The sequence below is a fragment of the Oppia nitens genome, unplaced genomic scaffold, assembly GCF_028296485.1.
Source record: "Oppia nitens isolate AA-2021 unplaced genomic scaffold, nextdenovo-longstitch-racon4-pilon3 scaffold3_pilon_pilon_pilon, whole genome shotgun sequence".
NCBI lineage: Eukaryota > Metazoa > Arthropoda > Arachnida > Sarcoptiformes > Oppiidae > Oppia > Oppia nitens.
Window position 1 is genome coordinate 4,532,176 of NW_026533221.1, and position 27,764 is coordinate 4,559,939.

Genomic DNA, 27,764 nt, shown 5'->3' on the forward strand with positions numbered 1-27,764 from the left:
CTGACGTGTGACTAGCGATTCGTTAAATATTTAAAAATTAAAGTATCGCTTGTCATAAGTTATATCTGTTTAAATTGAATGTTATGGATAAACAAGAATTCTAAATAAATATTTGCTTCAATTTTAATGAACATTAACTTAGATTTCGATATAATTTATAACAAAATTAATTTAATTAAAAAAACAATAAATAATAGCAAATATTCATATGAATTCCTATTTACATATATAAATAATTTAGAAAATAATAATAATTTGCTTTAAAAAAACAATAGCAAAATTGACTTAATTTGATAGACAACTTGTATTGTGAGTTAGGAGGAAATAGGATTTGACTTGACTTGTAATTTGTGAGACAATTGATTTTTGTTGAAATGTGAGTTACGGTCGTAATCAATGACAAGTGACTTGATATGAGCTAATTTGTCGTGAAGATAGAACATCCGTTTGCGACACTTCTGGAATTTTGGACAACTCTTTGTTTCCTCATATTCCTTCACTATCTGATCCATCAATTTCTATATAAATCAGATATCAGTTATTGATAATCATTGACAACAAATTCAATCACAATAATAAGGCATACATTCCAGTCATCAGATCCTTCGACTTTAGTGTTGAGACGTATTTCCAGTTCCGAAAACTTTGAGGCCACACCTTCTATGTATTGATGGAGACGTCGATATTCTTCATATTCACGATAGAAATCATTCTTGTATTGTATCTTTTGATCCGGAGTTAGTATTTTTGTATATTTACTATACATTTACGGTTATCAAATAAAAGCAATTAATTTAATTTTAAACAAATACCGTAATTATAAATTGTGTTTATATACGTTAAATAATCGGGAGAGTCATCATTGGAACAAATAGTGTATGAGTTAGTTGAGCTCAGAGTGCTTCCGTCATGACTTCCAGTTCCGCTATCGGGACTTGAGTTTGGAGAGGAATTTATAGAACCGGATCCATTGCCATTGTGGTACCCATTGGTCTTATACCTACTTATACTATCTCTTGTATGATTTTTAGTAAAACTATTATCACTGTTAATAAAATGGTTGCTAGGATTTGATCTGTGATAATCTTGTTGTGAAAAACAAATTGCATTATTAGATTCTGGAGATGAATGACTCGTATTTGTAAGCAATATATCTGATGAAGAATTCACATTTGAGTTCACATTGGAGTTCACATAAGCACTTGTATTAGACTCTCTGTCAGGACTGGAAGGCTTATTAATCCAACCATTAAGTAAATGGTTGTATCCACTCGTTTTAAGTCTTGTTGTCGAGTGATTTGTATTAAATAAAGATTTTTGTTTTTTGGCCACTAATGATGTATTATTATTATTATTGGAACTATTGTCAATACTTCTTTTGATTGGACTTTTAGGAGGTGAGCTGCACTGTTGTGCTAATGATTCGTGTGCTTTGATAGGTTGTGTATGAGGTATGGGTCTTGAAGTTGTCAAATGTCTCTTTACTTTGACCTTTCGGCCCACATTGGGATCACTAGCTTTGATAACTTTGGTGCTATACTTCTTACTTTCCCTTTCGACGACAGCCATCTTGACTTTAGTCTTTTGATAACTGTCATCGTTGGCCTGTATTTGCATCTTATAGTCAATATCACCAAACGATTCAATGGATCTGTTCTTTGATTGTCTAATACATTCAAAGCTGCCCTGAGGTTCAACTGCATCGACATTAGATAACGTGAAATTGAATCGCACACTATCTTCATCTAATGTACTCCTTTTGCTGGGAATACTGATCACCTAAAATACATTTTATTCATCTATTATTAATAATCTAACGTTTATTTTAAGTCTATTTATATAAAAGTATAACAAAATCGACTTAATTTTATAAGTTATATACAATATAATAATGTAAATGCAATTAACTGTATATAATTACCCCATGAGAATCATTAGCACGAAATTCAATCAATGGCTTCGAGTTTGGGCTAACGCTTCCCTATTTGTATAAAATTAGGTCATTTTAAATTTAAATCATAATTATATAAATAGCAAAAATATAAATAAGTTTTGAAAGAAAAACTTTAGAAACTGGTTTCCAGAGAATACCAGCTTTTAGTTTATCGATAAAATCATATAAATTTATTTATTCACTTTTCCTCTTTAAAATATTTTTATTCGTTAATCAAAACATTTTATATGAAAAAAATATTTTAAAAACTATTTTTAAATAGTATTTTCTAAGTTTTTAGATCAATGCAAATGAGAAAATTATTTCATAAAATTGCAGATTAACAACAATGAAACCAAAAGTTACTTTTTTATTTATTATAACTAAAAATATATATTCAATATATTTTAGCATTAATTTGTTACTAATAAATTTTAAAATTACTTTTATTGTTCAAAAAATAATTTTAAAAAATCAAAATAAATGTCGACACAAATCAAACACAAAATAGATATGATATATGAGATTAATTGATAATTTGAATTTATAACGTTATTATGAATACCAATAGTCTTATTGTTGCCCTTAAAGTATAGTTTAATGTAACAAAAAAAACGACACAATGTGTGCTCAAAATTATTTTGACAAGTTTTTCAAATATTTAAATATTTTTTCAAAATGTCTTCGACTATCATATCGTAATAAATATAATAATAACTAAACATTTAAATATGTTGTCATTTATTTGTTTAGATACTAAAAGTATTGCACAAACTCTATGTTCTCGACATATCATATAAGTCGATGTCTGTCTGTTTGTCTGTGAATCAGTTTCTTGTGAATCAATTGTCACTCATTTCTCTCAGTGATCTAAATATAGTCAAAAAAACACTCACTTATTGTATAATATTTAAATGTTATGCCTATTAAAATGTGCTTAAATTCTTAACATATTACTCACTATTAGGGTTTGTATTGCTTTAAAAAAAATTAGTTTCAATTTTTGTGTAACACTTATATCTTAATAATAATATAATTGTAAAATAACAAACATTTATAACTTATACTAATATTATGATAAATCGAGAACTGAGTTTTATAATTATAAAAAATATAACTTATGTTTGAATCATTTAAGCTTAAGTACAATTTGTTTCCAATAAAAAATAGATACTGTATTTAAAGTACATAAAGTATTGAACTTTTTACATAGATTTTATAAAGTATTCATAATTAATAGTAACTAATTTGATGGCTCTTTACACGTATTTTGAAGTTTTAGTGATAAATAATTTTAGTGATAATAAGTCGTTATAAGAAAAATAACTAATAAAAACTTATAAATGTATTAAATAGTGATAAGAATTATAATTCAAATCAATAGTTCATTTGAAGACATTTTAAATTTTATATAAAATTATCTATATTTTCGTATTAAAACATATTTCTGAGTTATTATGAAATCAAAAGCTATTCAAAAAACAATTATACTATAAAACTATTAAATAATATAACACTAAATAAACGTTTAGCTATCGGTTGACCCACTAAATCAATGTCTTGTATTTGAGCGACAAATGACACTATTAATAGTTTATTGTATTTTAAAAGTAAACCAATGGATCAAACATACGGTCAATAGAGTTGTATAACAATTGATTCATATGAGTAACAAATAATGTAATAATCGGTAGAAAACACAAACAAATTATATATAGTTTGCAAATAAACAACTGTTTACTTAATGGCATATCATATATGATATGATAGTGTAATGTCTTAAATATGCAAATCTTTATGTCTATACCTTATTGTTGAGATATTCCTCGATAGCATTGAATGCAGAATCAGTCAGTTTAACAAAAATCAAAGACTTGTTCACAGAGTGATTCAGATGTGATGTCAGAGCATATTGTTGTCCCTCAATGAGAGTCGCCATCGCTCTCAACACAACTGATATAAACCAGTGCTTCACTACAAGTGCGTCGATATATGACTTTATGTATTGACTTGAGTTGTGTTGTAGTAGTAGTGTTGCGGATCAGTTCATCAGTTGGTCACTTGATGTGTGTGTTTGTGTGTCTTGTGGTCATCAATGAGACAATCGATGTATTGAGTCGTATATCGGAGTCGAAGGTTAGCTCAGAGTTTGAAGTAAACACTACTGTATTGTGAATGCAATGATTGCACTGTAATGTTGGCCACAATTCACAGCAATAGACAACAACAACACACTGTAAGCACCACTACTACACACACACTGTACTATTCAATAGAAACTCAAACACAACTTGTGTCACACAAACCAATGCATTCATAATACCTGTACATACGTGCAACCGTCAACACCTCTACTAATACATTATACAGTATAGACATACATACAGTCAACACCAGTCATAAGTTTCACTAATCACTTGTCATTTATTTGAAACATTAGTTAAGTCTTAATTGTTATCAATTGATTAAATTATTTAATAATCATTTTCATACGTAAAACAATGCCATCACTGCTATCACATATTAAAAAACATACAAACAATTATAACTATTAACTATATTTAACTAATTAGATATAAAAGTTATAATACTGTATATGAGCTAGTTCATTTTATTAACATTATAGAGTACAATACGATACTGTATTATATGATATACAGTATAATATACAGTATTAATATTATAGGTTTATTACTATTGGTTTATTAACTTTTAAACATAGAAAACAAGTTTTTATTTCTATTAACTATTAATTAATCAAAAACTAATAACATTAATACAGTAATATTGAAATATCTTACTATTATTATTATTATTAATAAAAAACAAAAGTAATAATTTTTTACAATATGTTTTATTTGTTTATCATTTTAATTACAATAATTTCAATAATCTGCATAAAGTAAAAGTTTCGCAAACAAATAATTAGTAAATTAAATTGACAGATATATGATATTGTATATACATTTGAGCGTTATTTACAATAAATGTATATAATATATGACTTGTCATATTAGATTTAACTTTCAATTTTCATAAAAAAGTAAATAATTAGTTAGAAATTGTGTTAAAATTACTTGAAAATTAATTTACACGGTTAGGTAATTAACGATTAATTTAATGAATGAGTTTAAACAAAAAAAAAGTATTAATATAATCCATGTATGTATTTATGTATGAAATTAATACAATCAATATGTAGTGTATGTTAAACTATATTTATTGTATTGATAGCATAGATTAGTATGAATATTGGTGTTAATATTGGTGTTAGTGGTCAGTAAAGAGCAAATAAGTTTGACTTCAAAATTGTTGAATTAATAGCAAATATACCGGTATTTGGTGTGCACTGAAAGCACACGGAATTATAATTATATGAAAAACAGTTTCTTGAAAATCAGTGAAAAGGGGGCCAAAAACAGGCTATAGAAAGGAAGTGTTTGCCCATTGAATGTATATTTAAAATATATATTTGAAATATATTTGAAATATAGGCCACAATGAGTACGCATTCAACTATATGCCAGCCCTGCATATGACGTCTCGTATAGAGTTGTATCTGAAGTCAAAATATTGTACCAAATAATCAGTTTCTAAAAAATGCTTATTATTCACATCATTGAAACAATTAATTCAACAAATTATCGTTCATTCGCATTATATATATATATATATATTTTACCGTATGTTTTAACAATAACAATATATTATATTATATTCAAATAATTAGCTTAATTGGCATCTATTATAGCAAAAAATATATAATCCAAATATTTTGTTTTTTAATACTTTTTTTTAAATAAATAGTTAATAAATAAAAAAGTTTCCATTTATATACCATTTATAACTTAAATCAACTTTTTTTGAAAAATAAAGAACTATTTACGGTTTAAATGTAAGAAATCTAATCAGTAAATGCTTGACAATATATATCATATAAATTATATGATTTACCAATCATTACATACTATTATAACATTGAATTCATTGCTCGTTTGATAACAAATAAATATTCAAAAAAAACATTAATATATTATGTAATAGAAGGCCAAGAAATACAACAAACAAATAAAATTATTTATTATCATTAATCGTGCACTTTATTAAACAAATATATATATATAATGTTTACAACAAACAAACAAACAAAAATACCAAAAATCATAAACTATTTTATTGAAATCATAGGCACAATTACTAATAATACATTATTTTATATAATAATTAAAATCTAATTTTATAGAAAACAATTGGTATTTATAATAATTAAAATTACTCTAAAAACAGAGCAAATATTTTAAAACTTGTGTAATAAAACAAAGCATTTCTATTTAAAGAAAAGTAAATTTGAAACAACTATCAAATAAGTATATATATATCATAGAAAACATACATTCATTGGAAACTACATTAAAATTTAAAAATTATTAGAAATCAAAACTTTCTTTAATTTGTCAAATAAGTGATTAACCTTTTTATTGCAAGTAATCACAAAATTTAGTCACTAAACAATCTGCTGTATAGAAGTTTTAAATTTACTGAAATAAAAAATTAAATAACGAGTACTCATTTGAAACGACAAATATTGACTGAGACGGCTCTATATTGTACTTTAATTTCAATTAATCTAACTTAACATTTAAAAATAATTTTCAAAATTCACACCATTAAAAACCACAATTTTAAAGGCAATCCGTAAATATTAATGAAAAAACTTGTGGCAAAACTATTTTTTAGCTGAATATAAGATCATTTTTATAAATTCAATAAAATTTTGGCACAAATAATGTGTTACTGTACGGTAATTAAAAATTTTGTGCACTAATCTAAATAATAACTAATAAAAATACTGTATGTATATATATATATATATAATGATTATTGGTAATGGTAATAATAATAATAATAAAGTTAGTTTCTATGAAATAAACCAATTTAAATGATTAGAATATATCATATACATATAAAGTAATACCGATTATACATACAGTAAATATACGATAATATAAAATACAATCTTAAATTTTTAATATATTCATTTGAGATTATATTTTCTATGAAAACTTTCAATCGTGTTTGACAGCTATTAAATAAAAAATAATTATTATAATATTTAATTTTTGTTTTTAAAAAATATGAATCAATACCATCATAGACTTCATTAGCCAATCCTTTAGCCTTTCCGGCTGCAGATGACAGAGCACTGTCCAAAGTCGGACGATTCTTCAAGAAAAATGGACGTATGATCCGAGTGTAGACATAAGTGGAACCATTATTTTGAAACGGAAGAAAACACCAAACAAGGAATACAACCTATAATTATACGATAAAAAACAATTTTGCGTTAAAACACATTAAAAGCAAACAAATCAAATACGGATCAATAACTACAACAATTTGCAAGAATTTAAACACCACAACAAATCAACATTCATCTCATATATCATATGTTTTTTATGCACAAATCTAAGACCTATCAGTCACTTATTTTTTATGGTTTATACTCGTTATCGGTGTTTAACACTGTTGAGAGCACTGGACCCATACATAACTTGGGTATAACCCCAGTTGCGGGTCAGAACTCATTAAAGGGCTAATAGCCGGTCAACAGCACCATCAGGTTTGTCACCTGTTTAGACACCAATATTGATGGCAACAAAAGTTTAATGAAATATTTGTATTAATTTTTATAAAAACATGCAATGAATATACAGATAAATAAAAATTGTTATTGAGCCACTGACCTTGCTGTTTACTACATTACTATAAATTATCATTACTTATTTTTAACCTTGAAATTGACTTAATTTACATATATAGGTATAACAATTAGTATTTAATTTTATATTTATAATTTCAATAAAAATGGGTAATTAATGCTATTTTCTATTAATAAAGTTTGTGTCTTAAACTAATACCGTATAATCTATAGATTTATAATTTCAAAACAAAATAATTGTAGAAAAATAACTATTAAAATAAATATTCAAAATCTACAATATTTTAGTTTAATACCTAGTTTTTCTAATATATTACCAATAGATTTATTGATTAATTATTGTCTTATTTCTTATGCAAATATTGTTTTTTGTTTATTTACTAAAAAGTTGAATAAATTATTGAGTATATTAAAATTGCCATTTATTCATCATATTTAGTATATTATTAATTAATAAAACAATACTATAAATTATATTGTATAATTAATAGTACTATTTTTATACAAATGACAATTTTGAACTTAAATATAGTGATATCACATGTTATTAGAAAAATAATGCGATAAATAAAATGATAAGCATAATAAAATTATTTAACAACATTATGTAAAGCATCTAATATAATGTATATACTATAGACTCTATAGTATAGAGTCTGTAGTTATGTATTAATTTATTTATTAATAAAATAAAAAAATGTTTAATTAATTCAGATAATTCAATAATTAAAATTATAAATAAAATATTGTATATAACTTAAAAAAAAATTGTCAGTCTACACTATTAAAATTATTTATATAATATAATTTATATACAAATATTAATAAACCAATAATTTATAATAAACTGTGCATATAATGTACACGATGTTAATTAATGGCAATAATTGACAGTCACTATTAAGTTGTCTTTAGATCAAAAGCATTATACCTTTATATTATTTTTCATAGATTTCAATGTTTAACTACAATTGCTATAAATCAGTGAAATGTAATATTATATAAATTATATAATTTACACTATATATGTAGTACAATATGTATATACGATAGATAAGCTTGTTAAATTAATTACTTTATATTTGACAGTCAATAAATTAATGTACGGTTATAAGGTATATACTGTAAATGTATTACATATATACTAAACATATTGTATAATATAATATAATAATTTTCTTATCATTTACTATATTTCTCAACTCATATACTATAAATTATTTGATTAACGGGAAAATTTGAAATTATTGTTGATATCTTTTTGAATTTAGTTTAAATTTATATTCAATAAATTGCTTGTAGTTTTATACCCAATAATACCACTAATAATAATATGAAACTTTGAACTTCGATCCTTAATTTGCTAATGATTTGCACAAATGTCTAAAATAATTATTTTATAAAATCTAATTAACTGAATGTATAATTTCTTATACAGTAAATTTATATATATATCAACTGATTTGACGGATATATTAAAAAAAAATTTAGAAAAAATAAATAAAAATTAAGGGGAAATACAACAAATAAATGCAATATATATCCTATTCCTGTATATTATTGTATGAATCACAGAGAAAGGCATACCTTAACCAACCAATAGAGAGGAAACCAACTGAAGATAACGTCGGAGAAGAACTCGACGACAGAGAAGAGCGCGAAGACGACCCAATAGGTCAACCATTTGGTGTCATCTTCTTTGTTTGGACTCTCCAGTGCTTTAATACTTAACATTCAAACCAATTAAGAGTTAATACAATTCAAACAAAAAGAGGACATTAATTAATACATACGAAGCATAGGCCGGGTATACAAAGCCAACGGCATTACACAATAGTTCGGCGAAATAACCAAATATCATATAAAGAGCGGTCAAACCAATGATACCTATAATTATAATATTAGTTATAATATAAATCAAAGGACTGGTATGTCATGTCTAATGATGACAAACCCTGTGCCACATAAACGCGTTTAACTCCCGTTGTCTTCTCAATCTTGTCTCCGATATCCTTGATTCGTGGCGATTGGTTCAGCCATTTATCTAAATTGAAAACAAATTGTTGATAGTATTGAGACATTATTGTCACCCAAATTGGATCAATTGATTAGAAACAGTGAATACAAAATAAAGACGATTTGATTTATAAAAGCAATGAATAATCAAATAAAACGATTCAATGATTGCTTTGTATTATTCAACACAACATTCACTGCAATTCAATGCCTATTAATAATAGATTACTATATTATGTCTCAACATCTCTACACAACCACTCTCACGGCTTACACCTCTAACAGACACAACAATCACTGATTTTGTATTAATAATACATTTATTGATATTTTCTAATACAGTATATAATAATAAACATAAATATAAATACATTATTAATACTACATTAATAATATATAACATATTAATAATACTATATTAATAGACTATATATTAACTGATTTCTAATACTGTTTATCACATTTGCCATTGAATTGCATTCAAATGTATTGGAAATGTCTTTTCAATTGAAATTTCAAGAGTTTTTAAGTCTTCAGAAGCAACACATGACTGACTCACTCGATGGACACTCAAGTGATGACCACATGTCTGAATGGCCACAACAATGTCATTATGAACGAAGATGTCATCGATTGGTCAAAAGATGTGAACAAATCAAGTTAGACAACGAAAGACTGGTCAGCAATATCATCAAAATGAAGAGATTGTCTCATAAATATAGCAAACATAAGAAGTATTACTTCAAACTTATTAAACAATCATTTCGTCATTTATTTATCATATCATTAATTTATAGATTAATTATCAAACGCTTAATCAAACATAAAGACGATTATTTGAACAACAATTTACCACTTTTTCTTGAGGTTGACTTCTTCTCGTTGCCCATTGATCTCGTGTCTAATCTTTTGATTAACTAATTATAACAGAAGGAAGAATCTTCAACACAACAGTTAACAACAAGTGATCTGAAAAGTAAACAATTGATGGTTAGATCAGCCAATAGTAATCAGTCATCTCGTGCTAAAAAGTCTCGACCTAACAGTGCGCGCAATGAGATCACATCCAACGGAACCGTTTGTGTCGCTCCCAAAAAACCTATTAATCCATACCTACTGTTCTGTCAGGAAAACAGAAGTCAATTACAGGAGAAATACTTTATGAAATATAATGTAATTATTTATATGTAATAATATTATTATTAAGATTGACATCAAGAGTCACTTTATTAGTTAACACTAATGTTTATTTGTAAGCAATCAATATAATCGTTATATACATTACAGTTAAACGATAAAAATTTCATAATTTATTCAATAATAATCTTTTGAAACAAGTTTTTTTTTATTAGTTTTCATATCAGACATAATTTTATCTAAAAGTGTATATACCGTAATAGTAATGTTTATAGTAATAGTTTGTAACAATTTTGTTTATAATATAAGTTAATTATAATTTCTACTTTAAATAGACTGAAATGACACACCAAGAGTTGACAAAAGCATTGGCACAACAATGGCATGAATTATCAGTTAATGCTAAACAAGTTTGTATTTTTTATAATAATATTTGGAATTATCGGTAATTAGAAAAAATAATTATTTACTTAACAATTAAAATATAGATTTATTACAATCTCTTTAATAACGATAAGATTCGTTATGAGAACGAAATGAAGTTATTTGCGGCCAATTCTAGCAAAGAGTCGGCTTCCGAGTCAATAGATTGACAGACTTTTAGTCGGCTCTGAAATTATTCTTCAGATGTCTTAACTCTTCCATTGTTGCGATGACATCATTGCCTTTGTTGACGTGTTTTTGAACACTTTGGACATTGACTCTCATGAATGGATTAGTCTTGTTTTCATCGGCAATGGTTGACGGAACTGTTGGTTCATTTCTTGAGCGCATTTCCTTCAATGTAATCATTTTAATTTATTATATATTTTTATGTTTAAATTAATAAATTATTGCAAACCTGAGCCCATTTCAATTTATTGATAATATCCTCATTGTTTGGTTCAACACTATTTGCAAACTTCAAGTTAGTGACCGTATATTCGTGACCGCAATACACTCTCTAGACGTACCGAACATTTCAATCAATATCATTCATTCATTTTTTCGTTAATTAATTATCAAACAAATTGATACCGTATTTAGTGGTAAATTTGCCAATACATCGATGAGTGCTCTATGCATTTGCTGTGGTGTGCCCTCAAAAAACTTACCGCAACCGCTCACGAATAAAGTGTCACCTTTTAAACAATTACCGATAACTCATTACTCATAACTCAACAATTTTTAAATAAGTTTTTGTATAAAAACCTGTGAAAACTAGTGGATCATCATTTGGATTATCTTTAGAAGTGACATAATAACAGATATGACCCTTTGTATGACACGGAGTAAATAGACACTCGACATTCATTTGTCCAATGGTTAGCTGATCTCCTGTCGATACTTTTTTATTGAGTGCTCCAACTCTTTCATCTCCGCCAACAACAGTCAAGTTTGGCACCAGTTTAACGAGTTCTTCATTACCTCCCGCGTGATCCCAGTGATGGTGAGTCGTTAAAACTGTTGTCAAATTCACATTCTCTGCCTTCACTGCTGTCAACACTTTGTTTGGTTCGACGGGATCTACAATAGCAGCTTCTCTTGTCTTCTCATCGATCAAGAGATACATATAATTATCTCCGAGAGCCGGAAGAATATTGACTCTCATATTATTCAAATGTTTCACAAACTTTGGTTGACTGTGAAACGATTTTCGCCGCAAAAATGGCAAAAACAATGAAAACCCTATTTTACAAAAACAGTTCATAAGCTTACAGTATTTTAAAAACTAATTTAATTATCTATCAATTGTTTCCATAATAGCAAATCATTATTAATCTTAAGTGATAATAATAAAGTGATTCAGCTATTAAAGAGTGAGTTTGCAATCAATTAAATGACAAATACATTAATTTTAAACAATTCACATCTTTATTGAATACATCAGAGATATACAAATCAATGGTAAGATGAAAGCCATTTACTCTGCTTCGTCAACATTTTCCGTCTGCAATCCCTTGAATGTGGGAACCGCTACGTGTGTAACTAAAGTGTACAGTTTGTTAGCACTGTCTTCATCTTCATTACGACGTCTGGCCAGTCGTACGCGGACTCTGAACGGAACATTTCGGACACCTTTAGACCACAAATACTTGTTGAGTCGGGTGTCTATGCGGACATCAGAGGTTCCCATTTGTTTTACGGCAAATTTGCGCACCTCTTTGATAGCACGGGGAGCTTTCCTCTTAAATCCCACGCCATGTAATCTCTTATGCAAATGAATAGTGTATTCACGTGTTATCACTTCATTAATGGCCGACTGTTTCGCCTTCTTCTCTCCGCTTGTTTTCTTCGCCATTCTTCAGTCAGAAATATATTACAATTGATTATCAAATTTGATGTCAAATTAATTGATTGCAAAACAACTCATTTATAAATAGTTATAAATTAATAGTAAATTAATAATTAATTTAATAAAACAAACCTTTTTGTAAAACAAATTGCATTAATGTTTGAACTAATGCTTCAAAAGGAAGAGGAAGTCAAACACATTCACAGGTCTTATGTATGACTGAGAGGTGGCGTTCATGTCTTACAACTGATTATTTCAATTCATTTCAATTTATTATTATTATTACAATTACAGCTAAATATTAATTTGTTTTAAATTTCATTTTTTACATAATTATTAAAACAATTTATTTTTCAAAAAATTCAAATAATGATCAATACTATTATATTATATAACGTATTATATAAATCAATATTTATTAAATTTACTAAATATGATAATATTATATATATATTAAACATTTTAATAATGTAATGATACGAGAAAATAGTCATTTATTAGTTAAGTTTTTAAATAAAATTCAAACATTTATTCGTCAAATTAAATAAATTTTATTAAAAATAATTTTTGCTGAATCGTTGTCTTAATAAATGATCGATTTATTAATAATTTAATTAAAAATCATCGGTTGATAACAATCAATGAAGATTTGATGAAATGATTTAAATCAAAAGCTTCTCAATTTCCCGCTGAAGTGTTTCAATCTGTGGCTTCAGTTGTGATCCCTCATTGGTAGTGATGGAGCACGCGATCACCTGACGGGCCACTCCACACGCGCGACCCAATGCGTGCTTTGACATTACAAAAACATACGGAACATTCTTGTCCTCGCAAAGAAGCGGCAAATGAAGTAATATTTCAATCGGTTCCGCGTCCGCAGCCATTATAATGAGTTCCGATAGATTTCGGTTCAAAGTCTTAGTGGCTGTTTGTAAACAATTGTATTTAAATCAAAATATCAATAATTAAAACAATTAAGACATACCTTCATTGGCGCCTTTCTTCAACTGCTTGTAATTGTTTGCCTGTTGTAAGACATTAAAGATCTTTGTGGTCAACGCGTTGTCTGCCAACGGATAGGCCTTTGGATTGACTTCAGTGGTAGTGTCGCCCTATATATAGACAAATATAATTATTTATAAAACATTCAATAGATTGTCATCACATCCATACAAACCATAGTTAATCCTCTCCGCAGATATGCTTCACTGAGGAGTGATTTCAATGGCAAATGATATCAAATTAAATGGTTTTCAAAGCAATGGTTTAAGACTTGACTTTAAACACGCCGTCAAAGCATTTGAATCACGTTTTATTGACATAAATAATGTTTGCATTCATTCAATGCATTCAAACATTTTTAATGCATTTTATAACACGTTATTAATTTCAAACAAGAATTGTTTTAACACTATATTTGTATTTAAATGTTTGAAAACATTTGAAATATTAGCTAAACTTTCGTCAAACATATGACTGATATTTACCATCATTTCAGTGATAATCATATGATATGTTGAGGACATCACATCATATTATGAAATGTCTTAAACATGTAACACATCCATCAGTTTATAGATTGTGTTCAAAAGGTAATGCTATCGGTTATAATGAAGTGGTTTTCACAAAACATACATTTGATGTCATGTTGTCGTCATTATCATCAAAGACATCATATGTCAGACGTATGAGTTCATCGACACAACCATTAGATAACTTGATGTATGAACGCATTGCCGACCAGACATTGGATCACTTAACTGAAGAATTAGAATTATTACTTGAGACCAACGATGTCGTCAATGATTACGATATATCACTCAACGTAAGTATGGTTTGATTCCCATTATATTTCTATCAATTAAGTAAAGACTGAATATATTTGTGTCTACAGAATGGTGTCCTTACTGTGAATCTCGGCTCTCATGGCGTGTATGTCATTAACAAACAGACACCTAATAAGCAAATATGGTTTTCATCACCTTTTAGGTCTGTTTTAAATATGTTTTGTATTATCTATTAAATACTGACAAATACTGTATTATATTCATAATTAGTGGACCCAAACGTTACGATTGGATCAATAATGATTGGATCTACAAGAAAGACGGCATTTCATTGTTAAGTATATTAACGTCGGAATTATCTGTGATTTTGAAGCGAAAAATTAAGTTAAAGCCATTCAGTGATTAAAATATTTACCGGTAATTTAAGTACCGTATCGTAGGTTTGATTTTTAGCAAAATTTAATAACATTTTTAATCAGTGTATTGAAAGCACTCAAAATAGTTTAAAATATAATAAACTTTTAAAATCTAAAATCTATAAATACAATAATTTAAATAAAGTATAAATAATTATATAAAACTTATTGTACATATAATATACAGTATATATATCAATAATTATATAAAAAATTATCAAAAAACATACTGTTCTCTCTATTATCAAAACTTTTAGTAATAATTTAATAAATGATATAATAGAGAGTTTTCAATTAGTAATTTATAAAATTTAAATCTTTGGTATATTTAATAATAATTTATAACATTTTCTTGAAAATCAAATTATTCAAACTCAGACCCAATGTTGATGTTTCTGTTTGGCCACAGTTTGACCCAAATTATGTTGAATTGAGACACAATCCGAACTGAAATTATCATTGATATAGACATCAGAATTTGGAGATTTACAGTCATTATAAGTTAATAAACTTTTGAAATACTGCGGACTCTGTAGACAATCATTGGATGAGTTGAACGATAAATAGAGATCATCTGAATTAATAGCTGTTTTAGGTAATGAAATATCCGGTGAATCTAAGGATAAAATGCCATTTCCAATGACATGAGGTGGCGATAAATCTAATGAATTATGATTTAGTGATTCTTTGGGGTACAACAAGTGATGATAAGAACCGCAATACTGATCATCTATATAACGAGGCATTATTGGAGGCATTTTACTCATAGGTATTGAATTGTTACCCCAATTATCAGGAGAACCCATATTTGAATCACTAGAGAAATAAAGTGATGGCGGAGGTAGAGGTAGTACTGATGATATGGTTTCCTCTGGTAGTGAATCCTGAGCTGCGAGACCATAACCGCGTAATCGATCTGCCATTGGTAGGCGTAATAATGACCGGGGAGTAGCTGTGCGTCCCTCAGGTATGCTACAAGTGGTGCTAAGTGATGGCGATGTCGGCGGTACTATAGGTATGATTCCAGTGTCTGTTTCAGAGACAGATGGTGTGCTTCTTGGCGAAAGTCTATTAGAGAGTATTAGCATTTCTCCGCCGTAATCACTGGCCGGTGGAGTGTCCAAAATAGATGTGTTTGGATTTATTGCAGTATTTAATGGCACGGATTTAGTGTTGTTTTTATGTTGATTCAGATGATTGGCCCCCGAATTACATGCTTTGATGATTACAATTAAAGTTATGGTCAGTATTACGATAACAATAAACACAATGACAACAAGCAAATGGTCTCTATTGATGATTATGTTTAAATAGTTGACGCCATCCTCTCTTTCAAATATCCCAATATCGATATTATGTGAAACATTAAATTTTCGGTTTACATTCAAATCATTGGTTTTGTCAAACAAATTGTTTTTAACAATATTGACCACAACTACACCTGAAGCTGTCTGTACGCTATCAGCTCTCAGATCATAATGAATAACATCAGTGATTATCTCATTTGGATAATTCAAATCGAGATCGTTGTCAGCTATGTATGCAATCTTACCCTTTACTATATCTTCATTTGTAAAGTCAATTAACAAATTGTTTGTATTAGTCTTTCGTTTAGGTCTTAATTCATTTGAAAATTTTGTCAAAACTCCAAACTTTGGATATGAAGTGACTGAAAATTTGGGCATTGAATTGGTAATTGAAGCCAAATCACTAATAATTGTAAGATTATATTATATAATTATATAAAAGTTTGATTATTATTAGGACATACCTCGCATCCAAGTGCTCACTAGTCATGTAAGACTTGATCCCAGGACTGGCAATTAAATATGGTTTATTAGCTTTGACTAGAGGTTTGACTGATATTAAAACTGTGATGTTTTTAATTGTTTTATGAGTTTGTTTGCTATTGTCTCTCATAATATCAACAATAAAATAATCTCTTGAAGTCTTATTTATTTGTATATACGAAACATGCAATGAATTGATATCTTTTTGTGTAAATTTTTCATTATTAGTTTTATCATTAACTATAATATAGCCATCAATTGGTCCCTCTTTTATATAATAGATAATATCTTCAGATTTGATATCATTACTTATAGTTCCTAAATGTTTTGGTTTTATTTTAGTTTTGATGGATCCTTGAAGTAATTGAACAGTTGAATGATTAGTTAGGGTTAATGTTAATTGTTGGACAACAATAGTCATGGTATGGATGGGTGTGCAGTGATTGGTGTCTGTAATCGATTCATTAACATCTCTACAAACAGACTTTTCGTCTTTAACTCTGAACTTAATTTGCTGTTGTCTTAGAGTTCCGTTATGTTTGAAATACACTTTGTTTGAATCGATTTGGGTTTGAGTGAACCAACCAACTGGTTCTTCGTTTGGTTCGACCATAAAATAACCGAAATTGTTTGACACAAACGACTCACGAGTTAGTTCATAGATTATATTCTGTGGCAGTCCATCGTCATCACTAGTCTTCAATATTGCATTTGTTATCAATGACTTTGATTCATAGATGACATTAATACGTGGATTAGATGTCAGCAGAATTGGCAGTTCATCGTTGACTATAAATATAAATTTAGTTTTTAGTTAAGAGTAAACTCAGTAATTAATTCTTATATTTATTAAATATATAAATTGTTTTAATACTATACCTGGAATTATATTGACATTAATTGTATGATTTTCTATAAGAGTTTCAACAGTTTTACGGATATAAATCCCCAAAACAAATGAATCATTGAATGTATTGCTGTTGTCGTGTTTGTAGATCAATGTATTCTTAGTTAAGGCACTTAATGGCAAACTTTTGATTCTTGAAGTCATGTCATGTCCCTCATAGAGAAGCACTCCATGAGAAGGCTTTCGTTGTATTCGCGCATATAATTTGTCGGTAACTCTAATGATGGACTCTTTATGTTTTATTTTTTCAACTAATTTGCTAGTATTCAAATTTTTATCAGTAATTATCACAAATTGACCCTCAATTACAGTAATAGGACTGATATCGGTCCAAATGGACACTTGAGTGGTCACTTCAGGTTCGGATCTACTCGTTGTATTGGATGTTATCTCAACAACAAATCTGAGACTTTTCAATGACTGAACAAAATGTGATTCGACATCAAATATAATCTCATCCTCGACTATCATATCATCAATTGGTTTATTTTGTTCATAAAGTATGAAGTTTTGATTGATTTGTTTTTGACTAAAAGAGAGCACCTGTTTTGTAGAGCCGTCAGAATTCTCTAATAAAAAGCGGCCAAACTTTGGTTCTTTAATCATATGGTAAATAAATTGTCGGGAACTGTTGCCATCATTTGTTTCAACCAATAGGTGATCACGAGTTAGTGATTGTTGCATTTGAGGTAAAACATTAAGTTTTTTATTAACTAAAACTGATATCATAATTTGTTTGGCCGCTACTGTGAAGACATGTGGAGAATCAAAGTTAGTGCCGTCGGTCACTTGAAATCTGAATCCGCCGGCCATTTCTCCTCCGTGGACATACATGATATCTCCCGAATCGATCTGCACCTGAGTGAACCTTTCAATTGGTGTTCGCTTATTATCAACAGTTGTCACATAACCATTGCTTGGAGTAGAAATTAGATACACTATATCTTCAGTGACAGAATCGTCATCTACAGCAGCCAAATGTGTATTTGTGAGGACAGCACTGGTTCCCTCCCAAAGCTCTAAACCAGTATTATTGACTACATGTGGTGTTTCATCGTTAATAGGATCAATAGACACGTGTATAGTTGATGGTAAGCTTTCTTTATTCAATGAGTTGGCTCTGACCACAATTGTCAGCCAATCTCTTGTCGTTTCTGAACCATTATGTTCGTACCAAATAAGACCATTCTTGAGCTGTTTGGGTGTAAATGTTTTGGTCTTCATTTTCTCTTCATTTTCACTCATGCAGACTATTGTCCCAAATTTGGGCTCTTCTATGATAAGATATTCATCGATAAGATTGACATAAAAATCATTGGACACAATGAAATCACCGGTCATTAAGACAACACTTTGACCCTCAGTGACCGTTATATTAGTTGTGTATAAAGTGATAATTTTTGAGATAATATTTATATAAAGAGTAAGATCATGAAGTGTTGTAATACCATTGGAGACATCAAACCGAAAATAATCAATATATGTGTTGTTTGTAATATCATTATCTAATAGGGAATACTTGTAGTGAATTAAGCCGTCGTTAATATCCTTTTGTGTGAACAAAAGCAATGCTTCGTTCTTAATGTAAGTCATATTCAAAGTGTTTTGATAGTGAAAGTGCATCGGAATCGGTGTTGTATTAGTTGTAAGCAGTGATAGAAAACCCAATTTTGGTAATTCACTGATCATAAAGACAATGTTCTCCGGGTCTAAGGTCTGGTGACTCACCATCAGGTGATTAGAGTCAACAATAGCATAGTCGTCCTCATTGGCAGAGATGTTACTTAAGTGGACTAAACTTAATTGAAAGTACGAGTGCGGGTATATCGAGATATTAAACAATTGGTTCTCAGCAGTCACTCTACTCGATAGGTAGTCCTCTCCATTGAAAAAAACTACATTTAAATCAAATAATGGCTTTAATCTAATCAATCAATCATTAAAATAATCAACAACTAAGTTAGCTAACAGTTTTCTAAACACCAAAATGTATATATAGTGTATTTTTTATCGATTTTACTGATCAATAAAAATAGTTTCGATTGTTTTAAACTATTTATAAAACTGTTTTATACAAAGATTTAAAAGTTACTTATTATACTACAGTATTGTATTTTTAGTCAATAGATATTATTAGCTATTAATTTCTGAATCATTTAAATAATAATTAAACTAATAATTTAGTAGTACTTACGTCTAAACATAAATGAGTCGTTATGTATAACCAATGAGTCTTCTTCAAAGGCTTTGCTTTCATATTCAACGTTTTCATCGATCAAATCCTTTAAAAATATTTTTCATCCAATCATTAATTATAACTAATTTTATGGTCAATTTTTTATATTTCAAACCTGTAATGTGAATCTATTTATTTCTTTGCCTCCAATCAATATGTGACCAAATTTAGGTTCAGATGTTATTTTTATGGTTACATCACTAGAGTACACAAAAGGATTAATGATTCAATAAAATAAGTGATAAAAAATAAAAGCATTTCTGTATAAGATATACACAATAAAAGATAAAGTTTAATTGAGACATAAAATATAAAATAAGGTTTTAGAAAAACATTACTTAAAATTAAGATATATTTTATTGTACTAACCTTTTACGGCTTATATCAAGATTGCTATCAACTGTGAGATTATTAATAGAAATGGTAACACTTTCTCCATATTTGACGGCCAGTCCTGTATTACGTAATATTCGTAGGAAAGGTCGCGAGGCTTTAATCTCGAGTACACCGGAAGCGTAAAACTGGCCGTCGGTTATCCAGAGTATTGCGCGACCACTTTCATCGCCGCTATGTTTGAACAGAATATTCTCATTATTGATATCTTCTTGAGTGAACTGTTCGACCGCAACATTTGGTCGATCTATGAAATATAAATTGCCATTTGGTATATAAGTCTTTGTGTATTTAATATTTGCCGGCGAAGAGTCTATATCTGCGTCAATATATTTAATATCATTAGCAGTAAGTTTTTTCTCTCCGTCGGTAACCACTTGAAACACTTTATCAATGACACGAACGGGTGGATTGTCATTCTTCATGACTACATCTATGGTGAAAGTGGCAAAACATATGAAACGATTTAGTGAGTCGAGAGCTACAAAATCAAAGACATCGACATTGTTTTCGCTGTCGTCGTGATAATAGACAACTCGGTTGTCATCGATTTCTGTTTGTGTAAACAAATCGGGCGATATCTGAATTATATCATTAAGTTGTTGATTCAATACTTTAATTGTACCAAACTTTGGTTTATTAGTGATATTATAAGTGATGAGTGTGTCCTTATCGGGTGTCTCGACCATCAATAACTTATTACTAATGGTTGCTCTGTCGCCTTCAATCACTATTAGCTTTTCATTGTTTAAAGTGAATACATCCGTAGTACTCGTTATAAATTTGAAACTGTTTTTATAAAAATTAATTTAATTAAATACTAAACAATTTACTTATAAATATAGTTTAGACAACTAACTGAAAGCTCATCACTTGAACATTGGTGAGTCCATCTTCGTTGACGACCTCAAAGTCAAAGAAGTCGTGACCAGACAAAGGTTTAGAGTTGGAACAGTTATAGAAAAGTATTTCTTCGTCAATCATTTTTTGTGTAAAAAATGATGTGACACTTAATTTTTCCGTAGTATTGCCATTGATTAAATACAATGATCCAAATGATGGTAAAGATAGTATTGTGTATATTATAAGACTGGGATCAGTAGGAAACGGTGAGGTATCAAATTTTAAATCTTTATTTGTAATAGCAATTTGTTTGGTGCTTTGATTTATTGTCAATTGATTCAATGAGATTAACTGTAATTGTGATGTTTTAAATTGGATTTTTAATTGAATGGGAGGCGCTTTGATTTGATTATATGAGACTTGGAGGTCAATAAAGTCATGGTTTGGTTTATCTTTTAAGTGAAAATATCTAATTTTATTTCTATTAATCTGTCTCTGAGAGAAAAACGTTACGTTAACCCAATGACCACTAGCCCTGTGCTTCTCTATGACTCCAAACTGACTTTGTTTTGTTATCTCAAATCTTATATATTGGTTGACATCGCTTTCAGTATTAGTGGTATAACTAAGATTAGATGCCGTTATGATTGCAAATGTATTATAAGGCAAACTGATTCCCGTATTATTTATTAAAGTCAATTCAATTTGATAGGTCTGAACCAAAAATATAATATCAATTTTTGATCCCTTTTTATCAATCAATGTTAACATTGTTTTAATATTGTTTATCGCCACTAATGACTTTGATTTATGAACAAAACAAATCAATTTCTCATTTATATCACTTTGAGTGAAATTATCGATAGGGATGTCGGGATTTCTCATGTTTTCAATAAAACTTTGATCGCCATTATATATACCATTGATTTTATATAAGACTTCCTCTGGACGACTCTCTTGATCATCGATTACATTCAAATACTCAGATGTTATGAAACGCTTTGAATTGATGGCCACTTTTAACACATTAATTGTCTTATTAATCAAGTCTTTTGGAGAGTCATTAATTGGCGAATATATTTGACTTTCAGATTTAATTTTAACATATTTATAATGTGTAAAATTGGTCCGAAAACAGTTGGGTTTATCGCACAAACACTTAAAATCATGAAAGCCCTGTTGAAGACACTTAGCGCCGTCAATACAGGGAGACTTGACTTGTGAAAGGCATGGGAACTCCCAAATACATTGACCTGATTTGACACCTTTGGTGATTATAGCGTCTTTAAGACCTATCATTTTATATCCAATCTTTACATTTTTAAGACACCCTTTCAGTGAACTTTCTGGAAGTGACAGAACTTCAAACATGGATTTTAGTCCATTATAATCCATATTTGCATCCAATCCTCCTATATATAAATTATCACTAAAATTAAAATATTTTTTGTTGCCTAAGTTGGGTCTTAAACTATTGGCAGGTAAGTCGTCGACAGATATTTCCATATATAATGGACTGAATTGAAGTCTAACCGAATGCCAGAAGCCATCGCTGACCACTATGTCTGATAATAACTCAATGAAACCGTTGCCATCACTAATAGATAACACAATTTTGCCGTTTATTATTTCAATTGAAATAAAGTCTGATTTATGTCCATAACTTCCACCGTTATATAAAACAAGTGAAATAAAAGCAGAAGTTTTTATTTGAAAACTTATAGTCCCTCCGGTTCTGACATTATTTGCAAATCCTGTAAATACAGCATAACTTCCACTTTCAACAAAACTTATATCATCGCTATGTTTGGCCTCAAATTGATTGTTACACTCATCAGTAACATCATGAGTACCGTTAGTTTTAATGGAGATATCGGTAATATTGAGGCCATTATAAAACACTTGTTCTAAACATCCCCTAAATTTAGGCAACTCTTCTAAATAATTTCTTTTAATGGTATCACTTAATCCACCCAAATATATGCCATATTTTATATTCAAGTCGTAAAAACTTCCAGGAATATCAACAAAAAATGTATGATAATCATCGATGGTTAATGATATTTCAGAGTCCACACGCTGTACATCTATGCGATGCCATTTCAAATCATTTAGTTTTAAATCATTAGACATAAGATGTGATTCACCCGAACCCAGATTTATTCGTACCTATAATTTATAAATAATTTTAAAATAGCTGTAGTTATTAATGCATTTGTTTTGCATACATTTATTTGTCCATTTTTAATACAGATTATACAATAATCTATGGATCCAATGGATGCAAATATAAAACCATCCGATTGATAGGTTTTGATGCGAAACGATATATTTGTAGTACTTTTGGACTCTTCATAGGGAACGGACATATAACTCGAACCATAAAAAGAGGCTATTGATTGATACATTCATTAATTATTTACTCAATTTCTCATTTATCAATGTTTTGTGTTTATTATATGATTAGTTAATGCATTTAAGTATCAGTAAATAAAATTGTATTGTCTAAAAATAGTATTATATATACAGTATATATATATATATTGATAAATAGCATAATAAATTATCATCTAATTCTGTAAAAAAGTGATTCGATAAACCATTAAAATAATTTTTTATAATAACACCAAACAATATAAATGTATTCAAATCTATATAATATTCAGAAATTAAATTTCATTGAAATATATCTATCTTTTCTCAGAATTGTCTAAATTATAGGCAATTTTAGAGAATAGATATACGAAGTGTTTGCAAGTCATGTATATAACAAAATGATATATTTATGAAATGCAATTTATAATATTTTGTTTCACATTTGATTATTTTTTTGAATGGAATTGTATAAAATAAAATGGATATTAAATATTATTGAAGTATTGTTGCATTTTATAAAATACAAATAAAAACGGATAAAATAGATATCAATTCATCTGAAATTGTGAATAAATATGACAAAATTCTGTCTAAAAAATGCTATCAAAATGTGAACATTACATATAAAATAGGGCAACAATTTATTTGATTGCAGAAAATTTCAGTGAATAGTTTAATGTAATATTTCAATGATTTTTTTTGTTAACCAAAACCACAATTAAATAACTTTTGTATTGATTAGAAAAAATTGCTAAGAATTTCAACACTCATTACAATATTCTTTACAGAATTGACTTCAACTTAATGTCAGTCATTTAAGTGTAATGTTGTGTCACTTATGTTATATTCTGTACAATATATGATGTATTTTGTGTAAAAAAATATTGCCATTAAAGCTAACTCTCCCTTCTTTTTACACCGAAAAGTCAATATCTAGTATTGTTTTACAATAATTGTAAAATTGAAAAATAGGTTTTCTTTTGACAAAACATTAACCAAAATCAATATATGCGCTACTTATTGAAATAAATCAATTCAACTCATATGTACATGAAATTTAAAGTTTAAAAAATTGTTTTTTAAGTACAAATATATTTATTTCAAACTACAACTACATACAGTATATAAATTTATATTATATTATTAACATATTATTATTAGTATTTTTATATTTATTATTAAATATCATTCAATATACATGTATTTTAATATTACTTTGCATTAATATAATCTGTAGCTTAGTTAGCAAATGTTATATAACTATCTAATATAATCCAATTTAAGTAAAATTCTGTATTTATATAATGGCAATGTATTATCACATAAATACAATTATAACAACTCAGTTGATATAAGTATGAATTTAGTGAATGCTTTGAATAGACCACAAACTGACCAAATATACTGAATGTTATATTATTATTATTGTATAACATATTTTGATATCGATTTTGAGTGTCGACTCCAAAAACGTCTACACATTTAACAGATATTCTTCTAACACATTGCTTGTGTGTTATATTGTGATATACTGTATAATAGCAAAGATTACCACGACTTTTGACGAAAATAGTCAAAAAAAGAGTAACCAGTGCTTGAAAATTGATAAATATATACTATATATACTGTATATACTATATAATATATAGTAAACAAAATTATTAAAATTTTTATTGATTTTATTTTTAGTAAACAAATTCTTTAATAGAAACGATTTTATATAAAATAATTTTAGTTTAACGATTGCCTCACTTGTTTGATAAGTTAACTAATATTTATTTACTAGAGAGAGAGAGAGAGAGAGAGAGAGAGAGAGATAGAGAGAGAGAGAGAGAGAGAGAAAGTGTGTCGTTTTTCACTTGTGAGAGAGAGAGATAGAGAGAGAGAGAGAGAGAGAGAGAGAGAGAGAGAGAGAGAGAGAGAGAGAGAGAGAGAGAGCTTAAGTTAATAGATAGTATGGGAGCACCGGATCATCAATTTTTGTACTTAAAAACTGCTTTGACTTTTAAAGCATTATATTATATGCAAAAAATTTAGTGGATATGCTGTGAAACCAAAATACTTTATCACAATTTACAAGAAGAAAACAAAACGAAAATTAAAAAGAAAGTACTTTTGAAACTATTATTTCAAGAAATCAATAGACAAGAGAGGAAAGGGATTGCAAACAGATGTTAAGACACAAATTATGCCACATTTTGTTATATAAAAGACAAATATTTGTCTTTTTAATATCATTTAAATTTATATCAACAAAAATATAATATCACTTTTTAAAAAGCTTTAATAACATTAATTTATTTTATATGATAATTAAATGTTTTGAAAATAAAAAACAAATTATAATTATTATCTCGAATTAAGTGAAGGATTCAAATACCAGTACAACAATAATCAATTCATTTATTAAATATATACTAATGTTTGTCTATTGTTTTTGTTTTGTATGTTTTCATCAAAATTTCACTATTGAATTATGTTAGTGAAGTGACTGTAAGCTCAAAATTAATTAAATGAGATTCAGCTGAGAGGATGACAGAAACATTGGCAGATAGGATGTGTGTGTATGTATGTGTATGTATGTGTATGTATGTGTATGTATGTGTATGTATGTGTATGTATGTGTATGTATGTGTATGTATGTGTATGTATGTGTATGTATGTGTATGTATGTGTATGTATGTGTATGTATGTGTATGTATGTGTATGTATGTGTATGTATGTGTATGTATGTGTATGTATGTGTATGTATGTGTATGTATGTGTATGTATGTGTATGTATGTGTATGTATGTGTATGTGTGTGTGTRTGTGTGTGTGTGTGTGTGTGTGTGTGTGTGTATGTGTATGTATGTGTATGTATGTGTATGTATGTGTATGTATGTGTATGTATGTGTATGTATGTGTATGTATGTGTGTGTGTGTGTGTGTGTGTGTGTGTGTGTGTGTGTGTGTGTGTGTGTGTGTGTGTGTGTGTGTGTGTGTGTGTGTGTGTGTGTTGTATGTATGTTGAATTATACAATAAGAAGGTTAGTACAGTATTTAATGAATGCATTGATGAGTTATTTGAGCCGTTCATTCAATTTGCTAGTTGTTTGCACTTAACTCTCAACTATTTATTTTAAATTAAATGCACACTTTTTCCCCTTTTTATACATCACTGCTTATATCAAAAGCTCAACAATTCAATGAACACCACTTTTATTCACAATTTATTCTCACTTTTCAATTATAAGAGCAAAAATTTTTTTGGTTTTATATGATAACTTTCTTTATATTTTTAAATATAATATATTATATAAATATGTGATTATCTATAATATCTTAGAAATGAAATCAAATAATGAATTCAATAAAAGAGCAGTTTTTACACAAAAATTTTTGCAATTTTTTAAAAACTTTGTATGATATTTGTGAAAATATAAATTAAAATAAAATGCAATTACACTCAGTGTTTCTCAACATTTAATATTTTAACATTTTGACAATGTAATGTATACTAAATATATATATTTTTAATAAAAATGTTTCATTTAATTTTAATATAAGCTTAACATTTTATCATATAATCTAAATAAACTCATTAACTACTCATTTTATAAAATGAAAAAATATTGTAGTTTACACTAAAAATTTAACAAAATATTAATAATATTGTTATTAGTGTTAACAAAATATAATTAAATGTTCACTCAATCGCCAATCGGATTATATAATATTTGTGTTTTAAAATTTATACACAAATATGAAAAATGTTTGCCAAATGTGTCTAAAACAACATTAAACTAAAAGGCCGTGTTTTGGGAGTGAGTTTAGGAAAGTTAGGTCTAAATATAGATCAGATTTAGTTGACTTTCTGTCAGTTTATTACTTGAAGCAAATGACTTCTCATTTAAAAGCAACTGTTCATTGAGTTAGTCATCATTTAAATTATTAA

At 28.1% G+C, this 27,764-nt stretch overlaps 6 protein-coding genes across 7 annotated transcripts; 1 reads left to right on the forward strand and 5 right to left on the reverse strand.

Annotated features, from left to right (window-relative positions):
- Positions 1–198: 198 nt before the first annotated feature.
- Positions 199–4,266, reverse strand: LOC128958497 (RNA polymerase II elongation factor ELL2-like). The gene is made up of 5 exons (XM_054304360.1): positions 3,741–4,266; positions 1,922–1,981; positions 839–1,779; positions 587–758; positions 199–518 (listed from the first exon to the last, which is right to left on the reverse strand). The coding sequence occupies exons 1-5, from the start codon at positions 3,870–3,872 to the stop codon at positions 315–317; spliced, it is 1,509 nt and encodes a 502-aa protein (XP_054160335.1). The 5' UTR covers positions 3,873–4,266; the 3' UTR covers positions 199–314.
- An 813-nt stretch (positions 4,267–5,079) lies between these two features.
- On the reverse strand, positions 5,080–10,589 carry LOC128958511 (receptor expression-enhancing protein 5-like). Of its 2 annotated transcripts, none has more exons than XR_008484555.1 (6): positions 9,607–9,912; positions 9,446–9,539; positions 9,240–9,378; positions 7,081–7,246; positions 6,922–7,016; positions 5,080–5,492 (listed from the first exon to the last, which is right to left on the reverse strand). XR_008484555.1 is itself a non-coding variant. In XM_054304380.1 (6 exons), the coding sequence occupies exons 1-6, from the start codon at positions 10,556–10,558 to the stop codon at positions 7,000–7,002; spliced, it is 543 nt and encodes a 180-aa protein (XP_054160355.1). In that variant the 5' UTR covers positions 10,559–10,589; the 3' UTR covers positions 6,310–6,999. The 2 variants fall into 2 exon arrangements, 1 of the variants encoding a protein (XP_054160355.1); XM_054304380.1 differs by lacking the exon at positions 5,080–5,492 and adding an exon at positions 10,522–10,589 and having other exon boundaries at positions 6,310–7,016; positions 9,607–9,696.
- A 651-nt stretch (positions 10,590–11,240) lies between these two features.
- On the reverse strand, positions 11,241–13,322 carry LOC128958505 (hydroxyacylglutathione hydrolase, mitochondrial-like). Its single transcript, XM_054304370.1, has 5 exons — positions 13,213–13,322; positions 11,997–12,473; positions 11,823–11,926; positions 11,647–11,748; positions 11,241–11,582 (listed from the first exon to the last, which is right to left on the reverse strand). Exons 1-5 carry the CDS (start codon positions 13,232–13,234, stop codon positions 11,406–11,408), a joined length of 882 nt encoding a protein of 293 aa, XP_054160345.1. The 5' UTR covers positions 13,235–13,322; the 3' UTR covers positions 11,241–11,405.
- A 274-nt stretch (positions 13,323–13,596) lies between these two features.
- On the reverse strand, positions 13,597–14,416 carry LOC128958515 (NHP2-like protein 1 homolog). Its single transcript, XM_054304385.1, has 3 exons — positions 14,258–14,416; positions 14,066–14,192; positions 13,597–14,005 (listed from the first exon to the last, which is right to left on the reverse strand). Exons 1-3 carry the CDS (start codon positions 14,258–14,260, stop codon positions 13,743–13,745), a joined length of 393 nt encoding a protein of 130 aa, XP_054160360.1. The 5' UTR covers positions 14,261–14,416; the 3' UTR covers positions 13,597–13,742.
- A 77-nt stretch (positions 14,417–14,493) lies between these two features.
- Positions 14,494–15,305, forward strand: LOC128958512 (frataxin, mitochondrial-like). Its single transcript, XM_054304381.1, has 3 exons — positions 14,494–14,905; positions 14,975–15,069; positions 15,138–15,305. The coding sequence occupies exons 1-3, from the start codon at positions 14,594–14,596 to the stop codon at positions 15,271–15,273; spliced, it is 543 nt and encodes a 180-aa protein (XP_054160356.1). The 5' UTR covers positions 14,494–14,593; the 3' UTR covers positions 15,274–15,305.
- A 352-nt stretch (positions 15,306–15,657) lies between these two features.
- On the reverse strand, positions 15,658–23,860 carry LOC128957877 (chondroitin sulfate proteoglycan 4-like). The gene is made up of 8 exons (XM_054303692.1): positions 23,681–23,860; positions 21,469–23,621; positions 20,586–21,398; positions 20,332–20,416; positions 20,175–20,262; positions 17,953–19,875; positions 17,055–17,862; positions 15,658–16,993 (listed from the first exon to the last, which is right to left on the reverse strand). Exons 1-8 carry the CDS (start codon positions 23,858–23,860, stop codon positions 15,658–15,660), a joined length of 7,386 nt encoding a protein of 2,461 aa, XP_054159667.1.
- Positions 23,861–27,764: the final 3,904 nt, after the last annotated feature.